The sequence below is a fragment of the Chinchilla lanigera genome, unplaced genomic scaffold, assembly GCF_000276665.1.
Source record: "Chinchilla lanigera isolate Chin_1 unplaced genomic scaffold, ChiLan1.0 scaffold00036, whole genome shotgun sequence".
Lineage (NCBI taxonomy): Eukaryota > Metazoa > Chordata > Mammalia > Rodentia > Chinchillidae > Chinchilla > Chinchilla lanigera.
In genome coordinates, this window is record NW_004955437.1 from 10,415,237 (window position 1) to 10,433,424 (window position 18,188).

The 18,188-nt window shown below is 35.4% G+C and overlaps 1 protein-coding gene across 27 annotated transcripts in view; it reads right to left on the minus strand.

The window, feature by feature from the left end:
• Window positions 1–18,188, minus strand: part of Supt3h (suppressor of Ty 3 homolog (S. cerevisiae)) — a 441,758-nt gene that overhangs the window by 207,435 nt on the left and 216,135 nt on the right. For 26 of the 27 annotated variants that reach the window (XR_001235061.1, XM_013516875.1, XM_013516858.1 and 23 more), the window contains 2 exons: window positions 8,675–8,761; window positions 6,193–6,283 (listed from right to left, as the gene is read on the minus strand). Coding sequence is in view for 25 of the 27 variants with exons in the window: in XM_013516875.1 (XP_013372329.1) it covers window positions 6,193–6,283; window positions 8,675–8,761 (178 nt within the window). In the remaining 2 variants the exon portion in view is untranslated. Of the gene's footprint in view, window positions 1–6,192; window positions 6,284–8,674; window positions 8,762–18,188 lie in introns of those variants that run through there. The other variant, XM_013516883.1, reaches the window with a different exon arrangement.

An 18,188-nucleotide genomic window follows, 5' to 3' on the forward strand; every position in this document is an offset into this window, starting at 1 on the left:
AAAAAAAAAATTCACAAACAAATAAATAAACCAGGAAAGACTAAAAATGCTTAATTAAGAGTGGAACTTAAACTAGGGGGACAGTGGAAAGAGGCAATCAATAAAGATAAATTCTGAAATATAATTAAAAATTAAGAGAATAAATAAAAGCAAATCATTCTTGGAGAAAAGACAGGAATAGATGGACTATGGTAAGGGTAACTATGAACATTTTAGTATATATGCTGCACTAATTATGAAAATTTAAGAACTCACAAATCAATAAATCTCAAGACCAAGATCTGAAATTAAAAAGAAGAAAATACTACATGCAATACTGTCGCAATACATTTAAAACCTGAAGGGATCTTACTCTCTTTCTCTTAGGCGATAGAAGTGTCATTATACTCAGTCACTCAGTTTTGCAGAGTTGGGGATTGAAACCACGTCTGCGGGCAAGCTAACCCAGAGCTGTCAATGATCTATAATCTTAGCCCTGTTAAAAACAAAATGTAATGCTCAGAAAGTTATTACAAAAGGTCAGGAAGGAGTATAAATATTTGAATTGCCAGTTAGTAAGCTTAATGCCTAAAAGTATCAGTATGATTCAATGAGTGGGAAAGAACTTGATTTTGCTAATGTGACTAATTACACGCTCCTATACCAAATAAAGATGTCACAAACATTGTCAATTACTGATTATAAAGTATAGTGAGTGTCCACTTTTAATATTTTCCAATAAATATTTAGAAAGGAAAATGTTTTTCAACTAAAAAAGTGATCTCAGGACAATTCTCTTTATAATTATGTGTCTGTTAATTTACATGCTTGATTTTTTGTTCTCTAATCTATATAAAAATCAGGTTTAGGGGGCTGGGGATTTAGCTCAGTGGCAAAGTGCCTGCCTGGCAAGCACAAGGTCGTGAGTTCAATTCCTGGTACCGGAAGAAAAACAAAAAAACAAAACAACACCAACAACAACTAAAAATAAAAATCAGGTTTAATCAGGTCACTGTCTAAATTATGAAGTTTTTAATGCAGCACTGTTGATTACACATAATAATGTACATTGGGGGCAGAGTATGGATCTTCATATAACATAACAGCTAAGTCTTTAGAGACTTAAGAGTTTGAGAAAGTCAGATGCTAATATAGTCAATGATGGGGGCTTGACCAAAAGGATGGATTTCTAAATGATTCCCCATCTCAACCCTCCCTGCCCCTAGCTCCATGCAACTCCTTACATCCTATCTCTGTAGATTTTTCTATTCTAGGCACTGCATATAAGTAGAATACAATCTGTGGTCTTTGTAATTGGCTTCTTCTGCTAATTGCTTTCAAGTTTCAACGATGTTTTAGCCTGCATCAGTGCTTAATATTTTTTTTTCTGAATTTTATTCCTTTGTAAGACTATTCCATATTTACCTGTGTACACATTACTCAATAGACATTTGAGCAGTTTCCACTTTTCTGCTATTGTGATACCGTTATTAATATTCATGTATAATAATTTTGTGTGGAGATTTATTTTCACTTGTCTTTATTACACTCCAGTAGAAATTGAGCTTCTGTTCACTTGGTACACCTATGTTTAGCTATCTGAGGAGCTCCCAATATGCTTCCTCAGGTGGCCACACCATTTACATTCCCACTGACAACATGAAAGGACTCCAACTCCTTGCACCCCATAGTAATTCACCGTCTTTCTGACCACAGCCATTTTAGTGCATGTGAAGTAGTTTACGACTGTGGATTTGAATTTCATTCTCCCACTGCTTAATGACACTGAGCATTTTTCCCAGTATCTGTTGGCCATTAGTAAATCTCTGATTTTGAGAAGTATCTCAAACCTTTGCCCATTCTTAGACTGTCTTTTTAACTGTTGAGTTGTAAGAGTTCTTTACCTGTTCTACATACAAGTAATGTAAATTTATAATATGCAAAAATTTCCACCAATATCTACTATCTAGGCTCTTTTCATGTTCTTCAGAATGTTCTTTGAAGCCCAAAAGTTTTAAAATTGATTAAGTCTAATTTATCTACCGTTTCTTTTGCCGCTTGAGCTTTTTGTTACACCTTCAGAATGCTTTACTGCACCAAACATTAGGAACATTTACTCTTACCTTTGTTTTTAACAGTTTTGCAATTTGAGCTCTCACATTTAGGTTTATGGTCTACATTACATTAACTTTTGTGTATTGTGTTTTGAAAGAGACAAATTCTCTCTGCTGCACATAAATATCCAGTTGTCCAAGCACCATTTGTTGAAATGGCTATTTTTTCCCCATTACATTGTTTTGAAACCTTTGCCAAAATCAGTTGACCCTAAATATGAAGGTCTACTTCTAGACTTAATTTTACTCTACTCTATTGACCAATATGTCTGCCCTTATGCCAATACCACCCCATCTCAATTACTGTAAGTTTATAGTAAGTTTTGAAACGCATAAGCAAAAGTCCTCCAACTTCACTCTTTGTTAAGATTGTTTTGTCTATTCTGGGTTGTGGGGATAGCCTAGAAAATGAGTCATTTCCATGCCAGAAACTGACATTTCCATATGAGAGATAGAATCAGCCTGTCCATTTCTACAAAAAGCAGGTGGAATCTGTAGATCAAGTTGGTGAGTCCTACAACTTTAACAATATTAAGTATTCCAATCCATGAACACAGAGTATCTTTATTTTCATCTAAGCCTTTCTTTCTTTCAATGCTATTTTGTAGTTTTCAGTATTTGCAAACCTTTGGTAAATTTTATTCCAAAGCATTTTATTCTTTTTGAGGCTACTGAAAATGGCACTGTTTTCTTCATTTCTGGATTATTCATCATTAAAATACACTTGATTTTTGTATACCCTGTATCCTGAAAACTTGTTGAACTTAAATTAGGTGTAATAGCTTTTAATTGATTCCTTAAATTTTTAAAATGTATAAGATCATGTCATCTAAGAAAGAGATCATTTAATTCTTCTTTTCCAATCTAGATGTCCTCTGTTTCATTTCCCGCCTAAGCACAGTGCCGCATGTTAAGTGGCACAGATGCAAATCCTTCTCTTATTTGGGATCTTGGAAGAGATGGTATCAGTCTTCACTGTTAACTGTGGGCCTTTTACAGATGGTTGTCTTAGTTCAGGCTACTGTAACAGATACACCATAAACTGGGTGGTCTACATAAGCAACATTTATTTCTCATAGTTATGGAAGTTGGGAGGCCAACATCAAAGTGCTGGCAGATCTGGTGTCTGGTGAAGGCCGCTTTTGGGTTTGCAGATGGCCGTGTGCCAGCCATCTGAGAGAGAAGGAATCTCTCTCATCTCTGGATAGAAGGGCACTACTCCCATTCCTGAGGCTCAGCCTCAGGATCTGCTCACTTCCCAAAGGGCATACTTCCAAATACCTTTTTGGGTGACTTGCACGATTTTTTTGTCTTTACTGTAATGTGCATTAGTGTGGACTTCTTTGACTTTATCCTACTGAAGTTTATTGAGATGGCTAGATATATAGTCTAATAATTTTATCAAATTTGAGAAAGCTTCAGTCATTTCTTTGAATACTTTTTTCTGCTCCTGCTTCTTCCTTCTGATACACAATGCATATACTGATACAGTTCATGGTGTCCCATCATTTCTCTGATGCTCTGTGAATTTGTCTTTACTCTTTTATCTTCAGATTGTATCATCTTTAATGATGTCTTGAAGTTCACGGACTCTGTTCGTTCAAATCTTCTGCTGAGTTCCGCTATTGGATTTCTTGTGTTCATTGTGCTTTTGAACACTATAATTTTAATTTGTTCTTCATAAATTCCACCTCTTTGTTCATACTTTGTATTTTGTGAGATATAGTCATCAGACCTTCCTGCTGTTCTTTAAACATGATTTCCTTTAGTAATTTCAACATACTGGTATTCACAATATTCACAAAAGCTACTTCAAAGTTTTTGTCTGCTAAATCCAACATAGGTGTCTTCAAAGGATAGTTTCTATTGTCTCATTTTCTTTACATTTTTAATGATCACATTTACCTGGGTCTTTATATGTCTGGTATTTTGTTCTTACTGTTGAAAATGGACACTTTAGATCAGATATTATTGCACCTCTAGATAATAATTCCCTCCCATTTCTAGGGCTGGTTGTCACTTCAGAATGTTTAGTTGTTTCCATGTTGGCTGGGCAACACAGTGGAGTCTCTCTGCTTGTAGTGTGCAGCCTCTGATGCTGCTTATTGTGTAGTAAGGCCATGGGTATGCATTCTCCATCACCAAAAGTGACTGTATCTTTAATTGGGTCATCTTTGGTTGTCACTTTCCCTGATTTCCCCCATTAGGTTTCTTGCTAGTCTGGCTCTACTGGCATCTCATATAGCTAGCTGTTAGCCTCCATGAATTGCTCCCTGGTTAAGCTGTGTTCCATACTTTTGGGCACACACTGCTCCCTATAGTGATCTAAACAATGTTGGACCTATCTAAGGAGTGAAAGTGTTCCAGCCTTTATGTTTTCTGAGGACCCTAAGAGGACTCTTCTCAGCTGTATCTTCCTTTGTGTCCTCTGTTTTACTTCCAGGATATCTACTCTTTTGCACTTGGCTAGTATTTCAGAGGCAGCAGCCTCCTCTGAATTGCTCACATCCAGAATGCCCACCTGAGCCAGGGTGGCAATCCTATCTCAGGCTTAGATGTTTTTTACCTGAATATTTTGTCTTATACTTTCTGTCTCATGTATTTTAATTCTTTTTAGAAGATATGCAAATTTACAGCTTATAAATGAAGATAAAATAGAAAGATTTGAAATAAAAAAGGCTTGGGGATCTAACTAGTGTGCTGATATTAGCACAAATGAAAAATAACATTTCCGAATTGAGTTTTTAGACATTCACAGCACAATATTAACAGGTCTAACCTATTCAGTGGCAGACATGTTACCAAATGCTTAACTCTATATGAATTCCATGTGTTCAGTGGCATAATTTCCCTTTTAGAGATGAGAAAACTGTCTAGTCATACACAGAAAAAGTAGAGAACTGGGATTGACTGGAATCCAGGTATTTTTTCCCTACAAGCCTGTATTCCTGAAGGACTCCATAAAAGGAAATATATAAAATCATCAGCTGAGGGCTGGGGGTTTAGCTCAGCGGCACAGCGCCTGCCTGGCAAGTGTGAGGTTGTGAGTTCAATTCCCAGTACCGGAAAAAAAAAAAAAAAAAAAAAAAAAAAAAAAAAAAAAAAAATCATCAGCTGAATATATTTGAGGAATTAAATTCTACAAGAACTATCAGAATATTAAATAGGTGATAGTATGTAATATAGGTGATCAGAAAAACACGGGGGGGGGTGTACAAGGCTATTTCTAGTGATTTGTTGATGGTAAATGAAAATAAACGGTTTACTTTCAAAGTTTGTTGGGTTAAGTTTTCTGAAATTCTTTATCTGGTAGGTTTTTTTTTTTAGTTACCTAATTTATCCACCTATCTAATTAGGAACAGGTACCACTAAAACAGTAACTACAGTCAATAAAAAACATGAGTTATTTCCAAAAATATTTCTAAATAACACAAGTTATTTCCAAAAACATTTCTAAATAAATTATTTCTAATTTAAGCTCTGTGAATTTATTTTGATTCAGTAAATATTACTTAGTACTTATCTATTTTCAGCTTAACCCTGTTTGATTTTGCAACATTAATATTTTTCTAAATATTCTACAATGAGCACTTCTGTTTAGAGGATCACAGAAGGAGAATTTTCTGTGTTATGCTTTTTGTCAGATTTTAAACAGCACAGGGCTAACAGACCAGAATGAGGTGACTCTGAATTATAAAACTTACCAGGTACTTATAATAAATTAACAAAAACCTGTGTCAATTTCAAAAATGCATGATTCTGACTCCCTCCATCCACCATGAGAAGAGCACATCTGCAAACATCAATTTTACTTAATCTGCATGGTTCTCTTACTTTCATGATTGTTTGATATAAAGTAATACACACTACTAAAAACTGCAAAGACAGACTTGTTTATCAAGTCATGTTAAATGGAAGATTAAACTTCCAGCTAAATACATTTTTGCATAATTTTCAAACTATGCTATTTAGAAGAAGCACATATATAGTATTCTATTCTGATGGGAATAGCTACCCTTACATTATAAAAAAACATGTCATCCACACACATGGATCATAAAGTATTGTGTTTTAGTTTTTACCATTTTGTTTCTATTACCTTCTAGAAGCTCATCCTCATCTATGCCTTTGATAATCTTTGATTTGTAGTCTCGCATGAACATGTATTTCAGTAGTCTTCTAAGTTTTTTCTATAAAAACATAAATAAGACCATTTATATGCATATTCACTTTCACAAAATAAAGACTATTATGATAACTACATTTAAGAAATTAGTATTACAAGATCACTAGTGATAACATAGCAGTATATAGCATAATACTACAGAATAAAAATGTGACTATCAAATTAAACATAAGAGCTAAAAAACAAGTACTTCTAATTTGCAAGTATCCAGAGTTCCAGAGTCACAATAATTACTTCTTTGTGTGTATAAAAGTTTTAAGTTCTTTTTTGAGGCTGTGATAAATACCACATTCCCCCTACTAAATGTGCTAATGTTGTTGAATTTTTATGTTTTTAAAACAAAATTTTAAGAATTGAGTTACAAACATTGTTTGTCTACTCCCTTGAAAATCTTTTCATTATTTTGTAACCTGAGAAACCTATTTTTGGGAAACACATAGCCTATGAATGATAGTTAGGTCTTCAGGATGCTATTCTTTATATTTACGTAAAAAAATACTAGTTAACTTTAAAAAATAACTGATAATACTTTGAGGCTGTTTCTGTGATCACACTTAGTGGGTATTATCACTGGTGCCTGACTTTCAGATTTAAGATTTCCCCTCCCCCATTTTGAGTACTGAGATGGGACCCAGGGCCTTGGGATGCAACCAAAGATTCCCAACAACATCTGAATCCTAGTGCATTTTACAAACTCTTTACATGTGCATCACCTGACATCCCCAATAGCTTTGAGATGCACACAGATCTAATCATCTTTTTATTCAGAGGGAGCATCTTTTTACACAGAGGGAGACCGAAGTAGTCTCACAACTGAAGCTCAGCACAGGCAGGAGTAGTATATATGCTTGAATCTGTTTTTACTTGCACAGTAAGAAAAGTACATACCTACCATGCCTACTGTGAGAAATTCATGAAACTAGGTCATGCTTGCTTTACGCAATATGTGAAACACAGCAGCCAATAAATACTGGTTGAATATAGACTGGAACTACTTGTATTAAGACAAAAAACATGCCTGACCTTAAGTCTTTTGCTACCCTTCTTTTCTCTCGTTTGGATTCCATCTGGTATTTTAATTTTGTTTGATATTTTACCTATGTAAGCTTGTTTAAATTCTTTCTGGAACATGTCAGTGTATAAATAAAATTCTATGTTCTTGGTAAAAATCTTCTGGCAAAGAGTCCTTCTGGACAACAGGAAAGCACTGTCAAGCAGGGTATATTCCTGTGGTTTCAGTATGATTTTAATCTTTTACTTCCCCAAAAGGGCAAAAAGAAGTGTTAATGTGGGTACAGTATGTGCCAATGTTTTTACTTCTGGCCAATGTTCCGCAGAGCCCTCATGTCAACCCTGCTGTACTCTGGCTGCCTGCAGTAAGCGTCTTTTAGATTCCCCTGTTGCTCTGCCAACAGCACCCTGGCTTTCTCCTCACAGCACCCTTTCTGTGTGACACTCCAAGTATTGAGAGAGTCACCAAATCCTGCACATTCTTATTCTTCATTTTCTCTCCATTTCTTCCTTCTTATTTATCCCAGAGCTATAAGCCACTTCACTCTGATTCCTGAACTAGCAGAACCCCGGTTCCTCTCCTTGTACTTGGCCCATTCTCCAGGGCTATGAGCCTTGCCTTATGTAGGCAGAGCCTTCCACTTGCACAACTTCAGTCTCACAACCTTGAAATTCTGTTAAGTCTCAGCTGCTGCTTCAACTTCAAATCATCAGATTCCATAAATAAGACCATAAGCTTCTTGATGAAGACATTTTTTCCCTTTACATTCTTTATATAAACAAAGAAATGATTAACTAAGACATGGAAAATATTGTAGAATATTTTTAACTACCTCCTATGGAAAATAATTATGACAAAATTAGACACAAGCACCAGTTTAAAAACCAAGAGTTAAAAAAACATATTATGGTACGTATTTATGCTTTTCATATATTCATTTTGATTGATTTTGCTTTTTCCTCTAAGCTAGTATCACAGAATAAACTTTCTATTTAAAAATTTAGTGCAGGAAAGATTGTAATCCTGATACTGTTAAGGTATAAAATGAGAAGAAAAATAAATATGCCACCTAGGTACATCTCATTTATAGTAGAGCATACAGTCAATATTAGAGAATATTATACAGCAATGAAAATGTCTAAACAGACATGTAAGGGTAATTGAGGAATATTTGTTAGTACAGTTTTACTAAGTGTCATTGTTCCTGCAAAAATAGCAATTCTACTGTAGCAAACCAATTCTGTTGTATAAACTATGAAGACTAAAACTCCAGTAGTTATGATTTCAATTTGAAAGCTATAACAAGGACACAAAAGTTTCCTTATTAAATTCAATTAAGCATTAGACCTAGTATTTTAACATAATGAAACTATTTTAAATTACCTTATCTTTGCGCATCAAAAACAGAAGATCTTCAGCAGATATTACTCTTGCTCCCCTCAGCTGAGAAACTTCAGCAGCTTGCTGTAACTAACAATAAAGGAAATTTAGAGATTTTTTTCTTAAACATCATACAATCATGATGTCTCCAAAGAGATAAATGTACTGAGTTAAACACCTTTGGGAATGATCCAGCAAAATGAACTATGTTTTAAGATATAAAAAAAGCAATTAAATTAACTTATGTGCCCACCTGTATCTAATACAATAAACAGAATTCCTTGATTTCTTTCATACAAAAGAAAAATCATACACAGCTTTTACAAATGCATTAATGCATCTGAAAATAATTTTATGAAATTTTATCCATCATAGCCATGTGAGCAATGGTTTCACTCAGTATCACTAGTTGAATAAGTATATTATTAATCTGAGCCCCCATGCTGGTATGATTTGAAATAGGCCCATTCAGAACTCTAAAAGATCAACAAAAACAGTAGCTGTTTCTAATATCCAAAGGAAAAAAATGCTTTTCATTTTGGCAAGTCTTCAGTGGGTACACAATTCAGTCCATAAATCATAATACTGGACAGCATTAATTTCTCTCCACACTAATCACAAGCACACAAAAGTTAAGTATCTGGAATGCACAACACAAAATACGTTGTATAAAAAGTTAGCTCCTCCCTGAAATGTTCATTTGGGCCCTTATATCCTCAAAGTCATAGTTTTCAGGAACTTAGAAGTCTTAGAAACACAATCTTACTTGAAAATGACCTGGAAAATAAAAGAATGTGAAAAATGATAGTTCTAGTTTTTGGCAAAGGCAAACTCAGTTTCTTATTTTGATTAGTTGGAAGGAACATAAAATACTCCATCTGAAAAAAATAAAGACACTAGAGAAAACACTACAAAAATGTGGCTGTAACTTCTTCCAAATTTGATCAAACCATGCTGATTGCACCAAACCAACTCTATCCAAGCTGAAATATTATAAAAATATTTATATATAAAAGCTGTATCCTTCTTCAATGTATCCTTCTTTGAAAGAAATAAATCTAACACATGGTCTTAAGAACTAAGCTTTAAAAAGTGACACATTGCTATCTTAACAATTATATGAAATTAAATAGTGCATTTGTGTTGAAGAAGTTCTGCTTAAATGCTGAAGTAATTTTGCTAAGTAAGCTTCAAACCTTCTGTAAATACATGGACTACAAAACAGACTATAAACTCCTGATGTGTCAGCTTCACCACTGAATTTCCTGGATATTGGTGGTTGGTATCTAAACAAACACTACCTAAATATAGAAATTTATTTATTTTATTTTTTTGTTTGTTTGTTTTTGGCTTTTCTCCGGTACCGGGAACCAAACTCATGACCTTGCGCTTGCCAAGCAGGCGCTTTGCCACTGAGCTAAATCCCCAGCCCCCTAGAAATTTAACTGTGAACCATTTCAAAAGATTTTTTGGGAGGGGAAAGGTGTTTAAAAAGATAATCATGAATATATATTTTTTTAAACTGGAAAAGTGCCAGGGAAATATGTGTACATATTTCTTTTCAAAAAAAGTCATATGTATCAGAATCTAAAATACATGCAATCAATGTGAAGAATATAGGGTACATATTCTAGATACAGGAGACAGCATTGTCATATAAATTTTTCTTTGTTTTTTATTTTCTTAAAAAAAGAACAGGTGATAATATGAAAACTGAAAACACACTATATAGACACAGTAACTTCTCACATGCCAAGAAATGATCAGAATTAACATATATAACTAGTTTTCCCGATTAATCAATGATTTGTCCACACTACATATAAATAATCCAAAATGTCAGTTTACAGACACAATTATAAGAATCAAAACAATCAAAGTGAAGGCATGGAAGAGTGCAGTATTTTAAATTACCTTCTCAAAACCGTGTCCCATGTAGCAGGATTATTTTGTCTTTGCTATTCATCTACCTGATTTTCTTATTTCTTTCAACGAATATTTCTTATTTCTCTGGCCTCAGTGCTGCTTACACTCCCTAGCATGGCTTGGGCTCTGCATGGTGCGCAGGCCTTGTTACTGAAAGGATCATTATTTTACGTCACACAGACCACCCAGCCCTAAAGAAACTCACTTTAGTCAGGCACGAGAGAGGTTTTATTAGTTAATTAAAGCAATCCACACTAATATATGTACTACTTATTAGTTTACTTCTACAAATTTTTGCCTATGCTTATTAGCAAGAGTAGTGTGTGTGTGTGTGTGTGTGGGGGGGGGACCCGCTAAACAGCACTAATTTAAATAACAGTTTAGCAGTTTGGCAGTCCAGATTCACAAGGTGCTGAGCTAAAGACTGAAATGCATTTAATTTGAAAACAATACAAGAAATAGGCAATCAGTACCTCTTAGGTTCCTAAGACCCCCAGAGTTAAGAAAACAAAGATCTACTTGGAAAGCCAACACAAGAGAATGACAAATTCCAAACCAGTTGAGGCAGCTAAGTGAGACTTTGCATCAAAATAAAAATTTCTAAAGGGCTCTGGATGTAGCTCAGTGGTAGAGGGTTTGCCTGGCCATGTTTGAGGTCCTGGGTTCAAAATAAGAAAAGCTGATTCTATATTATAAATAATATTTTATTTTCATAATAAATAAAATAAATGGAAGTTCTAAGTCATTACTCATCTCAGCCAGTCAAATATTTCTGGCAGTAATTAAACTAATATGACATAGCAATCGCATATGTAATTTTTACTACAAATAATAGTATGTATTTAATTGTATTATAGAATGTGTAAAAAATTACAGAGCAGAGCAGTATTTTAAGCCTAGTCACTATTATAGTAAGCATACAAATTTTCTTAACTATATGGAGTTAAGAAACTATAAGGGTATGGGATTAATCACCACATCGAAGTTTACTTGAAACTAAGTAAAAAATTTTGCTGAAAGACATTATTCTATCATAATAGTGATTCCATTATAAATTTCAATTTTTCTGATAAATTAATTTCTATTCTTCAATGTAAACAAATAATGTACACTTGTAACAACTATTTAAAAGTTAAAAAAATCACATACCATTAAAACTCATCATGCTTGCATTTTAACCACTTTATGATAAGACTGAGTATTACAAGGTATACCATATGTATCATCTCAAATCTAACATCTTTGATCCCACAAATAAGTTTCTTCTCACTGTCTCATTGTTGTCAATGACATGAATTTTCAAATTCTATTTTCCCCCCACTTCGTAACACTTTCCCCAGCTTCTGTTGATTTTCTTCTCATCTGCCCAAGGCCATAAAATGTGCTCTCTACTTCCATAGTATTTACCTCAATCCACACCTCTTGGAATTTTTACTGAGTAGTTTGTAAACTGCAGTGTTTCCAATCTGTTGTGCATCCTTAGACTTAACTGGTAAAAGAAATATAATGAGGGCTGGGGATTTAGCTCAGCAGCAAAAGCGCCTTCCTGGCAAGCGCAAGGTCGTGAGTTCGGTTCCCGGTACCAGAGAAAAACCAAAAAAAAAAAAAAAGAAATATAATGCTCAAACTCCTGTTCTAAGATCTACAAAAATTCATTATTATGTAACATGAATATGGCCTTTACTGCTTGGTAGACTAAGACTTTCCCTATATCCTCACTCTCATTACATTTTTTGTTTTTCCTCCCTTACATGATACCACATGTAAGTGCCAGTAACTTCTGTTCTGAGTCTTTGTGTGTTTGCAATGGTTAATTTTATGTGTCATCTTGACTGGACCACAGAACGTCCAGACATTTGGCCAAACATTATTCTGGGTGTAATTATAAACGAGATTAACACGTGCATCAGTATACTAAGTAAAGCAGACTGTCCTCTTCATTCATTTTCAGCTGAAGTAATTTATGAACAACAGGAGCTCCTTTGGCTAACAATTTTGGAGGCTATGGAGCCCATAAGCACAGTGCTCTTATCTCACGAGGGCCTTCCTACAAGACAAAGTAGAGGGCATGTGAGCAGGCATGAGACAGATGGGGTAAGGGTGGTATCAAGCACATCTTTTATCAGGAGTCCACTCTTTTTTTTTTTGGGTACTGGGAATCAAACTCAGGACCTTGCACTTACCAGGTAGGCGCTGTCCTGCTAAGCTGTATCCCCGTCCCTAGGAGTCCACTGTTACACTCACACAGTAGGGGCTTCAATTCATTACTTAACACTGTTGTGGCCTAACCAACTCTTAATACTGTTACAATGCAGTTAAATATTCACCTGAGTTTTGAAGGGAATGCTCAAGATACAGCACCTTCCTTAATATGAACAGACCTCTGCTAATCATACCAAAGCCTCAAAAGTCTCACAGAGAGAAGAGACTAAGGAAGAAGGAAGAACTTCTTTTTGACTGCTTCTACTGGACATCGGTCTTTTCTGGCCCGGGCTCAGACTGAACCTTCATCTTTCATGTGGAGGTTTCCAGCCTTCAGGACAGAGCTGTTCCTCTTCCTAAAGCTTGGCTCTCCCAGGTCTGCAGCTTGCCAGCTGAAGATCTTGAGGCTCAGTCTTATAGATGCATGGCCAAAATCTTTATAATAAATCTATTCTCTATCTGTTTTCCTCTTTCTCTGACAAAAGGTTTTGTCGTACCAATCCTTTTGTTTTCTGTAGGTTGTCTCTTCAGTCCATTGGTAATATCCTTTGCTGTACAGAAACATTTTAATTTGATATGATCCATTTGTTGACTCTTGGTATTATTTCTTATGCAATTACGGTTAGGTTCAGAACGTTCCTGCCTATACTTATGTCTTCAAGAGTTTTACCAATTTTGTCTTCCAGCAGATTGTTTCTGTTTAAACATTTAGATCGTTAATCCATTTTGATTTCAGTTGAATACATGGTGAGATATGGGTCTAGATTCAGTCTTCTGCATATGAACTGCCAGTTTAGCCAGCACCATTTGTGAAAGAGGCTATCTTTCCTCCAGGGTATGTTTTTGGCCCCCTTATTAAAGACTTGATAGTTGAATGTGCCTCGAGTTGGTTCTGCTTCCTCTGTTCTACCCCACTCATTCACGCCTCTGTTTTTTGACAATACTATCCTATTTGTAATCACTGTAGCTTTGTAATAGAATTTGAAGTCTAAGAAAGTGATCCCTTCCTGCTTTGCTCTCATTGTGTAGGACTGCTTTTGCTGTTCTAGGACTATATGAATTTTAGTACTATTTTGTTTAGTTCTTTGAGGAATGCTTTTGTTATTTTGATTAAGATTGCACTAAATCTTTATTTATTTTATTTATTTATTTTTTTGAGACATGGTCTCACTATGCAGTTCAGGCTTGAGCTCACTCTGTAGTCCAGGCTGGCCTTGAACTCACAATGATCCTCCTGCCTTAGCCTCCCCAGTGCTGGGATTACAGGCATGCACCACCATGCTGGCTAAGACTACATTAAATCTGTATATCAGTCCTGGAAGTATGGCCATCTCGATAACATTGGTTCTGCCTACTCAGGAACAGGGGGGATTGTTCTATTTTCTGATGTCCTCTTCGATCTTCTTTTTCAAAGTACTGTAGGTCTCTTCTTTTCTCTTCTCTTTTTTGTGGTATCAGGAATTGAACCCAGGACCTCATGCTTGCCAGGCACGTGCTCTGCACTGAGCTACATCCCCAACTCAGTACTGTAGTTTTCATTGCAGCAGTCTTTCACTACTCTGGATAGTTTAATTCCTAAGTATTTAATTTTATGTGATACTATTTGTAAATGGCACTGTTTTCCTAGCTTCTTTCTTGGTGAGTTCATTATTACTGTACAGGAATGTTATTGATTTTTGTGTTGTAATTTGGTATCTAGCTATCCTACTGAATTTGGTTACTAACTCTAGGAATATTTATTTGGGTGGAATTTTTTAGGACTTCTATGTAGAGGATTGTGTCATCTGCAAACAATGATAATCTTCCTTTCCTACACATATCTTTTTTATTTTGAAAATGTGCTACCTTCTATGTTCTAGGTTATTCCTGTAATGTCTATGAATTGAATGCTGGTGGACTTCTGACTAGTATCTCTAAAACCAGAGATCTTTTTACTGAACCCTTCCAGAGAGTAAACCTCTTCTATTTTTCCAGAATGGCAAAGAGGTAGCTGACTGCCTATATGGTTTGAATAGTGTAATATGGCAAAACTCTATTTCTCTATTTTCTACAAATATTTCTGGTTTTAGTCCACCCAAAATTGCTTCAGAGGTATGCTTAATGCTTAATTTTTCCATGTTATAAGGCCTTTTCTGTTAAGCCTTCAGTATTTCTATCTACTTTAGGCTACCAGATTTTTAAAAATATTCTCTTACCAGCTATTTAGTCTTCTCCTATTTTCTTTGTCTTTGCAGTTTTATCCCTTTCAATAAACTTTACTGTTCTTTATTGGGGTTTGTAGAGTTTTGATACATGTACCATGTTTAATCAGAAACTGGAACTCCTTTTTTTAATTTTTATTTTTTTTATTTTTTTTTGGTTTTTCTCCAGTACCGGGAATCGAACTCACGACCTTGCGCTTGCCAGGCAGGCACTTTACCTCTGAGCTAAATCCCCAGCCCCTATTCCTTTTTTAAAATACTAACTTGTATTGAATGTACTTTCCTGTTCTTCAGGTTATTTATATATTATCTCATGACAAACCTAAGCAAGACGTACAAACAAAATTGATAGTAATAAAATCTTAATGTACTGCCATTCACGCTTCCCTATAAGACTATTTCTTATTCAGATGAGAGGAAAATGTGATCACTAAATCAGACTTACCATTTCATTTAAAAGGTCTACCCATAAAAGTATTTATAGATGGTCCTGATCTGTAATTTCAATTTAGGATTTTTTTTCTTACTATAAAATGGCAAGCACTACACATTCAAGAGAAACTGTAGATTGAATTTAATGTTTTCCTGTATTTGCAACACACAAGTGGGTACTCTCAGGTGATGCTGGGCAGCCATAGCAGCTGCGGCTCTAAGACAGCCTTGCAATCAAATCAAGGGGAACCATCCAGTGCTCTACCGCACACTGTGCTGCTAAGCTCTGCTCTTTGGAAGTCACATTAGATTTCCGTGTTGTAAAACAGCGATAGGTTTATCAGATATTCTGATAGGTTTATCAGAATATAACCCCTTGGTAAGTTGAAGAGGACCCGCATTTGCTTGTCAAAACATTTTAGTTATTGGAAATGAATGGTTGGAAGAAGAACGTGAGCAAGATGGGGAGAAGAAAAAAGAAGAAAAAGAAGAGGAGGAGGAGGAGGAAGAGAAGTGGTGGTGCTTGGGTGGTGGTGGTGGTGGTGATGGTGGCAGTGGATCAAAACATCCAAGGCAGTGGCTTTATGCAAACACAGCCTATGAGTTCAGAACTAAACAAGTGCATGAGAGAAAATGTATTTGTAACTAGATGAAATTACTACTCAAAATATTATAGATCTTAGAGATATGACTCAGTATTTCCCTATCATATGCTCTCCTTACTCATTGTTGCAGACTTCTCTTCCACTGTCTTAAACATTTTAAACATAAACAAGTATATAAATTGCTAAAGATATATCTTCATAGAGTTTCATTTTACGTATAATTATATAGTGGGATACTGGCATACATCCTTGTGTACATAGATAGTGTGTGTATACAAACACATAGACAACACATGTGTACCACCAAAATGACTTTCTTATAATATGTAAAGTCTCATCTCACTTTAAAGGGAAAATTATGGTGCCTTCTGACAAAAGAACTAACTGTTCTTGTAATGATTTCTCATGGGAAATCACTTCAAGAAGAAATATGATGCGTATCTTACGATGCATCCAGTTTTGTAGCTATAGTTTTACATTGAAAAGCTGATTTTTCTGATCCTCAGATTCTTCAAGAGGGAACTAAAGGCAAAAGAATAGCAAATGAACTTCAAAGAGCCTTTCTGTTTTTATTTTCTGATCCTATTATTTAAACCTGAGTACAGCTGACTTTTGGTTTCATAATTAAATGCCTGCACCTTTGAGAATAAAGAATAATCACAAGAAGCTACACAGCTTGGAGACATATATATGGGAATCAACTCTCTTAGTCCCACTTAGTCACAGCAGTGGAAATAACAACCAGCCCAGTTAACTGTAGGAGTGTGGGAGGAAGGATGACCTTGGGCTCCTATGTAGTATTAATGACCTATTTTACCATGTTTACCATAGCACACAAATCAGCAGGTGACATAGTTAAATATTTCTATGTCCTACCCAGTAGTTCCAGACACATTTGAAAGCCAAAGACAGCTGCAAAATGGGATTATAGCACTATAATTACTAGTGAGTGGAAGACATTGATCTCTATTTCCCATATGCTCCAAGCTTTCATCATATGGTGAATAGAGATAATTTGAATATACTTTGCCCTCTGTCAGAGAAAGATGAGCTTATTCAAATTTTGTATCCAGAGACTGGTTGCATAGGAAAAGTAATACCTGTTGTATATAGTATTTATCAAATTAGGTGTAGTATATGTAAAACTAAATGAAAAGTCAGGTTTCCTGTGCCCAGGCATCACTCACATATTCCACTCTTGGTTTATTATGAGATGATTCAACAGATGATAAAGTTTAGATCATATTACACTCATGTTACTGTAAAGATTAAATGAAATATGATGTGGTACAGGCAAAGAGAGAATTTACAAACAAAACATAGTGCTTAGGCATGGCTCATTCTTGTTTAGGGAGGAGATGAAAAAGAGATTCTAGGCCCAGGGATATAGCTCAGTGGCACACTGCCTGCTTGGTAAGCACAAGGTCCCGAGTTCAATTCTGATACAAAAAAAAAAAAAAAAAAGAGAGAGATTCCACTGATAAATTGGCAGGGTGTAAAAATGTTTAGATTTAGTTACTAAAACCAAAACTAGTATATTGTTACAAGATTTATTCACATCAGGATATAATAGTATAAACCATCCAAGAATATGCTCCCATGGTCTTATTTTGAGAAAGGAAACAGCATAGAGAAGACAGGTCCTTATGGCCTTGAAAAATGTAAGATGTGCCTACCTCTCTGAGGTCTTCTTTAATTCAGGCAGAGAACCACTACCACTCCTTTTTCACTGAGGTGCCTGAGTACCTTGTATAACTTCAGTGAATTTACCAAAATCACTCTATCTTGTGAGGCTTTCTTTATAAGAAAGCCCCCTTTCAGGATAAAATCTCTCCACTAATGCATATCAAATGAAGTAAAATGGCATGTAAGTAATTTGCCAATAGCCAGCTGTCTGACAGGCATCTCTTGGCAGTAAGAGACAGGTGCAAGAACTACAGCAGGAAGGGAGAGGACTGCAGAAACCTACTTTGGCCGCTGGCTGAGTGAGCTCAGTAACTTCACATAACACCAAGTGTTCCAACTCACCAAAGTCAACCAACCCAGGAGTAAAACCAGTTACCTTGCAGGGATGTTAAAAGAACAAAAAAAAAAAAAAAAAAAAGGAAAGAAATGCGGAAAAAAGATAATGAATGACTAAAACATAACAGT